Below are 10,578 nucleotides of genomic sequence, written 5' to 3'. Positions count from 1 at the left end.
ATGTACGCCAGGAAGTCAGAAGGAAAGGAGCTTCGCAGAGGAAGGTCTTTGGACAACAGGACCGTCTCCAGCAGCTTTGGGAGAGGCTCGACAACCATCATATTCACTCTGAAAAACGAAGTCGGTGGTCTTATAAAGGCACTGAAACTTTTCCAGGTGAGCTTTCATTTTCTTTATGTTGACACAGATATGGTGTTTTCTGAGGATGCATGTGACTGGCCAGGAATGAATGTGATCAGAAGCTTTTACAGCATCTTCTTTGGGTGTGTGTGTGTGTGTGTGTTTGTGTGCGCAGGAAAAACACGTCAACCTCATCCACATCGAGTCCCGGAAGTCCAAACGAAGGAATTCAGACTTTGAGATCTTTGTGGACTGCGACACCGACCACGAGCAGTTCAAGGAGCTCACCGAGCTGCTCAGGAAGCACACGGACATCGTGGAGATCTCGCCGTTCGACGCCTCCGCTCTACCCGAGGACGGTACACCTTGTCGTACTTTGACTAAACAGTAGCTGTGATAGGAATGAGTTATTTCACAGGTCTGCGTGTGTCTTGACTGTGTTTCAGATGTGCCCGGTGTGCCGTGGTTCCCCAAGAAGATCTCAGACTTGGACCTGTGTGCAAACAGGGTTTTGATGTACGGCTCTGAACTTGATGCAGATCATCCGGTATGTGCGTCATCGGACAGAGCTCTGAAATGTAGCGTGAACTCGGTAACCGACTGAGGTTTTGCTGTTCCTGCAGGGATTTAAGGACAACATATACAGAAAACGAAGACAATATTTTTCTGATTTAGCTGTAAACTACAAACAGTGAGTTCCTCTTATGGATGTTTTCATTAATGAAGTTAATAATAAAAACCTAGAAGGGCTTTCATCCTTTAACTCCGTCTCTCACAGCGGTGAGCCCATCCCTCGTGTGGACTACACTGCAGAGGAGGTGCGTACCTGGGGCGTGGTGTTCAGGGAGCTCCACAAGCTGTACCCGAGCCACGCCTGCAGGGAGTACCTGAAGAACCTCCCACTGCTGACCAAGTACTGCAAATACAGCGAGGACAACATCCCCCAGCTGGAGGACGTCTCGCACTTCCTTAAAGGTAACCGTCAACAGTGTTGGTCAAGTTACTTGGAAAAGTGACCATTAACTAATTCCTGATTACGTCTCCAAAAAAGTAATCCCATTACTCTACTGATTACTTATTTTCAAAAGTAATTAGTTACTTAGTTACTTTTAAAAAACACGATACACAACCTGAATAGGTAATAAAGCGACCTTTCAGCCCAATTCTATTTTTTCTGCATGATCCATCATATAAAACTGAATCTAATGAAAAAGTCTCTTAAAACGTGTCTTATTAGTTTGAATCTTTAACTTTATGCATCAAGGAAAAATTAAATCGTATGCAGCTGTCTTTGACTTGAAGAAATGTGTTTAACATTTAGACCTATTTTCTGCACATTCCAGCATTTAAAATAAAATAATTGTTTTGTGTTTACACTCTTTCAAATAGATGCAAGTAAAACAAAGCAGAAAATAAATAAAATCAAAAACTTAGCAGCACTGAGTCCTGTCGCTCTTAAATCTATTTTCACGTGTTTAGCAGGAGTGGTGCGGGTGGAGGTTTCCCCCGTGCAGGTGTGCCTCAGCGGTCATGCCAGCATGCTCGGTACTTGCTCAGAAGTTTAAGGTTTCATTTTCCACGCAGAGTGCACAGCAGGCGCGAACGTTTGTGTTACTTTGTAAGGAATCCAACTCAAAGTAATGTGAGTACTTCCACGCTTTAAATGCTGCACGGTCGTACTCTCTCCCGCACTGCACATTATCCCTTGTTGAACTGCACACGTCTGTTACCACGAACTAATGACTTTTTTGCAATAGTAATCCCTTACTTTACTCGTTACTTTAAAAAGTAATCGGATTACAGTAATGTGTTACCTTAACGTGTTACTGCCCATCGCTGACCGTCAAATGCAAGCCAGGGCTCTAGACTAACTTTTTGTCACGGTTGCACTAACTTTTTTTCTTAGTGCTGCAGTCTCTCAGTGCAAAATTTGGGCGCTTAACACTTTTTGGGGGGAAATTCAGTCCATAGAGACACTATTGATTTGTAAATGATTAACTAACAATCTTGTCAACACAAAGTTCTTTATTTGAAGCACATTTCTACCAGAAAGAGAAGTTACTGAAAAACTGCTTGTGCTTAAAGTGCGTTGGCACTCTTTGGTAATGTTGTAGACAATGTTAAACTTAATCATCACTCTGACGACCTGTTTGCTGCTGAAAGGCCGGGGGGAGAGGGGACACAGGGCATTTATCGCAGCATATAATGTGTTTCTGGACACACTGCTGCTTTTTCAGCGCTCAGAGGTTGATGGCACCGTGTGAGAGCTGGCTATGAATTTCAGACAGATCAGACGGAGACATAACAAAAAAGTTATCAATCGTTCTTTTCATCTTTTTTATTACCCACAGCTACATCCACTCTGTCGGGCCTAGGCTGCTCACTAAGGTTGGGTATCATCACTGATTTCTATAATCCATTCGATTCCGATTCACGAGGTCCTGATTCGATTCAGTTTTGCCTCAGACAGTCAGAAACATTATAATTCTGATCATTTATTATAAAATTATGCAATATGGGTAATAAGCGAATGAATAACGCAAAAATTTAGATTTGAGATGGGAAACTGTTCTTGAAGTACACAGAGAGAGAGAGAGAGAGCTGTGCATGAAGTGTGATTTTATCGTGGTGGAAGCAAAACAGCAAAAGTCAGAGAAGATGTTTATCAACTGATGATGTTTATGACGATGACGTTTATCAAATGTGAAGCGTAGTTTGATCTTCTTTTGCTGCTGCTTCAGTGAATTTTGGTTGGAGAGACACAAAACCTGCAGCTCAGAATTGAGCACAAAAAAGACGTAAACAGTAAACACAAAGCGCGGACCGGCCAATGCATCAGGATCAGTGAGCTGTCGGCTTTCAGCCCCGACGGCGTGTCCGTGTACGTCTGGTGAGAAAGCCGAGAAAGAGAAAGCTGATTCTGATGCGTCGGTCCGCTCTGTGTTTAGGTCTTTGTGTGGAATCCGTGTACCTGCTCTCATTTACTGTTTGGTTGTTGTTGAAATGGTTTTGAGAGCTTTATCGCTTTATTCAAGCCACTCACCTCTCTCTATCTAGTGATGTGCGAATCATGAACGAATCGTTCAAGACTCGAGAATCACTTTACTGACTCGTGAATCATGATTCACAAAACGCCAACTGACTCACTGACTCATCCCTGTTGCTGTTAGCAAACTAATATCATTAGTAGAAATATATCTAACTTATAATTAAAATTGTGGGGGAAAAAACAACAGCCAAAAAAACATTAACTTAACAAAAACATTCCTGCTCTGAACTGGAAGAAAAAACCCTGAGTAGAAGCTCACATCAACACAATAGCTCCTCAGCTCACAGTAGCATCGCTCTGCTAACATGCTAACAGCACATTTGAGTTACTCACCCCCTCCCTTGCTGCGCTGAATCGTAGCATAAACGAATCACTCGTCTTAGCAGCAGGATTTACATGAAAAGAGAAACAAATTGAGTTTCAGTGAAAATGTAAATTTTTTGCACTCTCTGGTCAACTGACTCAGTGACTCAAATGACTCAAAATCCAATTCACTTTGGTGAGTGACTCATTCAAACTCGATTCAGTAAAAAGAATCGAATTTATCATCACTATCTCTATCCACCTGCACTCTCAACTGGATCACGGCCAATCAGAGAGGTCCCGCCCCTGGCTATCTCTGATTGGTTTAGACCACGATAGAGGCATAATGTCTGTCTGTTGTTGACCACACGGAGACTTTCAGAGTTCTGCGACGTAGGATTTTTTTTAGTTGCACCATTGAAAAATGTGGTCACACCCTAGAGCCCTGCAAGCAGTTGTTTCCAAGCTGCTGAATATCTGAGCCAAAAACAAGGAGAGTGACACCGATGTTTCCCACTGCAGCTTTCAGGCACTTTTTCTGGTTTCGCACATAATGGGCAAAACCAGTTTGATTGTTTTGGAGCCTTTATCCTTCAAGGACCTGCAGTTCAAAAAGCGCCCCTCCGACATCCAAACCCATCTGTTCTCTGATTGGATTGTTACATTTGTGATTGACATGACATTGACCAATCAGCTGAAAGGAAGAAAAATAGGGTCAAAATTCGTACTTGTAACTTGGAGCTTGAGTGCAGAGTTTCACACGTATGTCCACACACAAATCTTTTTTACGCACACACAAATTCTTTTTATACATACAAATCCTGATTTTCAAGTACAAAATATTTATGACCACAATTTGAGCCCATAAACCCCACAGCAGCCATATTGTTGGTCACATGATTTCATTAAAATGCTCCAACAGCACAACCAAGGTCCAGAGATCCAGTTAGCAGACAGCTAGCAGCTACAGCCACCTGTAACCACCATCAACCTGTCAGTCAAAGAGGCCACGCCCCCAATAATGCAAACTTAGAGCCTTAATACCATTTAAACATGTGAGTTATAAAATCGTCCTTAGTTATTATTAAGGGGGAATTATCTCTAGAGAACAAACAGTTTGTGTATCAGGCTGTAAACATGGTTATTTCTGCTGGAAAGTTTTAACATGGGAGTCTGTGGGGACTGACTCGCTGCTGCCTCTGCTGGCCGGTACATGAACTGCAGCTGTCATGGTAACCCTAATAACCCCTCTGCCTGCGTCCTTCCTGTTTTCTGTGTGGTTTGATCTTTGTGCCTCTGTTTTATTTTGACAGTTAAGTCCTTGTTACCTTTCTGTGTTTTTACTTCTATCCTTTGTTATTTTCTCCCATCCTCAGTACCCTCATCCTGGTGCCTGAGTCTTTGTCTAATCTTACTCCTCTTCAGTTCTGGCTTTCTTATTTTTGGTTAACTGGTCATCTTTTGGTCGCTGTTTAGGTTAAGATGGACAGTGTCTCTGTGTGTGTGTGTGTGTGTGTGCGTGTGTGTGTGTGTTTGAGCAGAGTGCTCAGGCTTCATCATCAGGCCCGTTGCCGGTTACCTCTCCCCCAGAGACTTCCTGGCAGGCCTGGCCTTCAGAGTCTTCCACTGCACTCAGTATGTCCGCCACAGCTCAGAGCCTCTGTACACACCTGAACCGTGAGTGCACAAAGACACACAGACACACACACACGCACACACACACTATAACAGTCCGTTTTATTGTCTTTCTTTATTTTGTTCATATTTCTAAAGCCTTGTGTGTGTGTGTGTGTGTGTGTGTGTGTGTGTGTGTGTGTGTGTGTGTGCGTGCGTGTGCGCGTGCTGCAGAGACACATGCCATGAGCTGCTGGGTCACGTGCCTCTGCTTGCCGAGCCCAGCTTCGCTCAGTTCTCTCAGGAGCTCGGTTTGGCGTCGCTTGGCGCTTCAGATGATGATGTAAACAAACTGGCCACGGTGAGTGCTCACCCTAAATACACCTGGATGAGGCGGGAACAACATGGCTCCCCCCACATATGAAGGGATTGGCTCATAAGGCTGTCAAGTCAGTTTTATTACACAGAACATTTTAAAACCACAGAAGTTGAACCAAAGTGCTTTACATGGACACGTATCTGCAAACGAAGAACCAAAACAGCAAACGTCACAAAGGGTTAACAAAGTTCTCACAGTGTTACAGACAGAGCGCAAACAGAAAGCTGGAATGAAACCATGAGGGACCTCAGACATGACAGAAATAGGGCCTTAAATCTGATAGAAAGTTCTCAGTTCTTCTTATGGGGACAGGAAGACTCAGGGCAGCAGTAGCAGGTGAGAGGTTGGGCTGATGACCTCAGTGAGCTGGAGGCAAAATATGGAGTTAGTGTTGTGAAGTGGGCGTGTCCTGAGTTGAACATGTCTAAATATTAAGGCAACTACCAATAGGAGTGAAACAGACCACTGACTGACACGTAAAGGTGAAGGACACCTGGATTAGGTGCTGAAGTGCCCGAGCACTCAGCCTCAGTCAGTCTCAGGGTCTCCTCTCCCTCTCCCCGTAAGAATCGAGCTCCTGAGTAGCAGGCAATCCTCACAGAAACACGCCTGTTTATCTTACAGCTGTGGCAGCGTGTCATTGGCTGGTGCATGTATAGAGGTGCATGTACGTGGTTACCTGTCCTGTTACAGTTTTTGCCCGTTGCCTGAACACATTTTGCAAAACTTTGCTCATTGTGCCAAAACCCTAAACACAAGTAAACATGACACAACACTGGGAAATATACCATTCACATCTGCACCAAATTGAAACTCTACTCTCAAAACCTAAACTCTGCTGTCAAAACCTGACATTCCTTTGTCAAAATGTAACTCTGTTGACAAAATGACACATACTTGCATCATATGCAAACACTTACAGAGCAGGGGGAACACACTAGTCTACTTTATATAAAGCACTGCAGTCTTTGATTTCCATTGTTCATTCAGAAGGCATATTTTCAGGAGACACATTTGCAAACAACCAAAAAAGCAAATAGCCTACTCAATATTGTACATTGCAGCACCATGAATTCAGATAAAGCAAAAAAAAAAAACCAAAAAAAAAAACCCCATAATACAGTAATAGAAAAAACACTATACTGTAAACAAAAAATCATGACAATTGTGCATACGTGGGCTCATGGATCCCGCCGTCTGTTGGGGTCTGGCCACAGGACCTCATCAACATCGCAAGCAATGTCTTCTCCCGCTAGGCACCGTGCAATACCCTGTACACTTGATATGGTAACTGTAGAACAGTACTATAAAAACCATCTGAGTAGAGTAGAAGGCAGTGAGATGAAGACAGACCTGTTTTCTAGTCGGAATTTTCTTATTGCAGATGCCACTGTGAAGCGGCTTAGATGTGGGTGGACTCTCTGCCCAGCTTCCCTCATAGTCAGGCCGTGGTTGATGACATGGTCCACCAAAGTTGCTCTTATTTCATCAGAAATAAGAGCAACTCCTCCTCCTCTTCCTCTTGCTCTCCCTCCATCCATGCTTGCAAAGTTCTTGAAATGGCTAAACTGAGGGCTTTTTGTGGTTGGCTAATTGGTGTTCAGTTTTGCAAGTAAGTGCCTTCAGGTGTATATTTGAGTGGTTGCAATTACCCGATGTGTTTTGTATTTTGGATACATGTGTTTTCCAAATGGCACCCTGACATTTCATTTTTGAACGAAGTGTCTTATGTATGAAATGGAGTGTAGTATGCAGGACCATGTGTGTTGCATAAAGGAGTAAGTGTGTTGCATAATTGCAACCAGAGTGCAAAGCAGCACTTTTGTTTAAGGTATGGGTACATGTGTTTGAGGTATGGTAACAAAAGCTTCAAGTTGTGTTACTTTAGTCTGATCATGGGTTTATAGTGTTCAGGCAACGGGCAAAAACTGTAATCACCTGCTGAGCTCCTGCTCCAAACCTCTGCTGCATTTCTACATCTCCACCACCAGGTGACACCACCAGGCTTCTCATCAGTGAGGAACGAGCCAATCACAGCAATTCTTACTTACAGTATATTCAGAGTTCCTCATAATAAGCAGTGTTGCTCAGCAGCTGATGCATTTACAAAATTCTTCCTTCAGGTTCAAAATATTCATGTGAAAAGTTTGTTCAGGTGACTTTGAGCGATTCTCAGTGTGCGCTCGCCCCGGGGTGAACGTCTGCCCCCTGGTGGACCATTGTCCTTTATACTTCCACCTGGTTTATAATCTGGGTAGCTTGAACCCACCAAGGTCATCGTCAGTGACGGCCCCGCCCTAAACCTTCCTGTCCTGAGTCTTTGAATCAAGTCGAGTTTTATTGTCAACCCAACTGTATACACTCAGGTATACAGTGGGACGAAATATCGTCCTCCTGGATCGAAGGTGCAAACTGTGAAAATAAAAAAGAATAAGAATAAATTAATATAATCAAGACTCAAAACCGCTGATTGTCAGTATGCGTGTTGTCAAGAGATTTATTCTAAATGACACTTCTTCAGCTGAGAGTCTAAGAGGAGAAAACACACAAACAGACGCTGCAGTTTTAACTTGCAAGGGCGTTTCGCAGAGCGCTCACATCAGAGTGGGGCCCTGTGAAATGCACGCTCTGTTCTTGCACTTGTCTTTATTTATACACAAGAAAAATGAATACATTTGACGTGAGCGCGTGTGTGTGTGTGTGTGTGTGTGTGTGTGTGTGCGCGCGCGCGAGGTCAGGACTGCTTGTTTGACTTCTTACTATCGCTGTGGGAAGATTCAGATACAAATATCAGAACACGTTTCATAAAGAACAATCAGTCCAGAACAATGAAAAGTACGATCAGTTCTAAGCTAGGAAATGATCATCATGCAGCATTCTATCACAAGTAAACTTCGATCATTAAAAGCTTATACTGACTAAAGAAATACAATATTCTACTGACACATGTATACAGCATGCTGAGTCAGCGCTAATGTGATGCTGCTGAGCTCAACATGAACAGAAAACATGAAGAAGGATTCAGTAAATATAAATACTAGAAGCAGATGATTTCAGTGAACTCACCTGTCCACAGTTTCATCCACACCAGGCTTTAATCCACCAAACAGACAGATGAGCGCTGCTGACTGAGCGCGTGCAGTGGCGCTCTGAGCTGATGTCGGTGTCCTCCTGTTTGTTCCAGTGTTACTTCTTCACTGTGGAGTTTGGGCTCTGTAAGCAGGACGGCAGGCTGAGGGCATACGGCGCGGGGCTCCTCTCCTCCGTCAGTGAACTCCAGGTGACCTCCGACCTCCACACTGCACCTTCATCTGACGATTTTTAAAAGGACTCAGATTATTAGTGATTTTTGTGTTTTCTTAAACCCACTGAGTGGTTAAAAAAATCCACATGGCATAAAAACACCATCTTAAAACTCCGCCCATTTTTGTGTACTTGTATTTTACTTCAGTATTTCCAGGTTTTGATGCTTAAAACTTCAACATGTAAGATTTTACTTCACTGCACTCACGACTCGCTCTCAGTGTTTGGTTTTTGGTAGAAGCAGCACAGAGCGTCCTCCAGCTGACACCAACCGTTGCTAAGCTAGTTACCTGACGCAGCAGTCACCTGCGCTCAGGTTTCAGTAAGTTTGGACTCTATCTAAAACATCTGTGCACGTGTCTGTCTGTCTGTCCTCCTAGCACGCTTTGTCCAGCAGTGCCAACATCCTTCCTTTTGACCCCACGGTGACCTGCAACCAGGAGTGCATGATCACCACGTTTCAGCACGTTTACTATGTGGCCGACAGTTTTGAGGAAGCCAAGAACAAAATGAGGTGAGCTGCAAGTTTTCCCCACATGATGTGTGAGACGCACCGTGAACCCTGACCCTGTATGTCCCTGCTTGTCCCTGATTTTGGTTCTGAGCCGATGTGAGAGCTTCAGCTGAGGATGTAAAGTGTGTGCTGTGTCTGCAGGGAGTTTGCCAAGACCCTTCGACGTCCCTTCACGATACGCTACGACCCCTACACTCAGAGCGTGGACGTTCTGGAGGACACCAACAACATCAACAGCATGGTGAAGGACATCCGGCACGAGCTGGACATCGTCGAAGACGCTCTGAACCGACTCAGCAAAAAACTGCAGAGCGTGTAAAGAGGTGCTCACAGTAAAGCCGCTGACAGCCGAACACCGCTTCTATGCCTCTGCTTCTGCTCTGAATCTACTTCTGCTGCAACAAAGCCGACACCTCCTCCTGAGGGGGGAGGGGCCTCCTGAAACATTCGCTAGGACACATTTATTGTTTGTAGGCTGAGCTGTAAAAATGCGGCACGTGTGCCGTGATAATCTGTCTGTAATCATGTGAATTTGTGTGATGATCTATAAAATACACATAATCGTGTGTGAGAGTTCTGCAGTGATCTGATCCTGGTTCTGTTTGTGCTGCTGCTCAGTTACTGCGGCATTTAATGCGACACAGCACCCGTGTCCATTAGATCAGCTGCACACACCTACACGAGGCCTCACAACAACTTTTAAAGCAACAAAGTGTTGCTGGATGTGCAAAGAGCAGCATTTAGTTGTGCATGCTTCACACCCGCAGAGGGCGCCACTCAGCCACCCCACCAGTATCCACAGCAGAGTACCAGCAGCACCATAAAAGCACTTCGCTGGTTAAAAATAGCTCACAGATATATTGTCACAGAGCAGAACCTTCAGCTTGTGACTGGGAACAGATGTCAGTCGGTTAAATACCTCTGCTCATCTCCAGCTTCATCTTTTTATTCCTGGACTCTCTCTCCCAGAGCAGCTTTGCATGATTCATAGTTCAGAATAATCCTTCTTTACCTGCTGGGCCTCCTGCGACTCCTCAGCTCATCCCTTTAGCTCCTCCCCCTTTAAGATACATTTCTTTTTTCTTTTTTTTTCTTTTCTTTTCTTTTGCCGCCTGTCCCATTTGGTTCTTTAGCCGTCAGAATTGTTGTCTGAAGACCAACAAGGAGACCCAATGGATTTACTTTGCCAAATGGATCATCGTGGCATTGCCGTATTGGTCCATTTGGTCGATCTTTGTTTTTATTATTTATTATATTTTATTTTCAGATGTTACAGACGGGACAGACATGAGTGAG

At 44.1% G+C, this 10,578-nt stretch overlaps 1 protein-coding gene across 1 annotated transcript; it reads left to right on the top strand.

Annotated features, from left to right (window-relative positions):
• LOC102210596 (tryptophan 5-hydroxylase 1-like) lies at positions 1-9,601 on the top strand. Its single transcript, XM_005726450.1, has 10 exons — positions 1-156; positions 296-479; positions 567-667; positions 744-811; positions 899-1,095; positions 5,014-5,149; positions 5,321-5,447; positions 8,650-8,745; positions 9,149-9,282; positions 9,424-9,601. Exons 1-10 carry the CDS (start codon positions 1-3, stop codon positions 9,599-9,601), a joined length of 1,377 nt encoding a protein of 458 aa, XP_005726507.1.
• Positions 9,602-10,578: the final 977 nt, after the last annotated feature.

The sequence above is a fragment of the Pundamilia nyererei genome, unplaced genomic scaffold (genome assembly GCF_000239375.1).
Source record: "Pundamilia nyererei isolate P.nyererei 1_Seehausen unplaced genomic scaffold, PunNye1.0 scaffold00019, whole genome shotgun sequence".
NCBI classification, from domain to species: Eukaryota; Metazoa; Chordata; class Actinopteri; order Cichliformes; family Cichlidae; genus Pundamilia; species Pundamilia nyererei.
The sequence above is the reverse complement of the archived record's forward strand: the minus strand, read 5'-3'. Positions and strand labels throughout refer to the sequence as shown.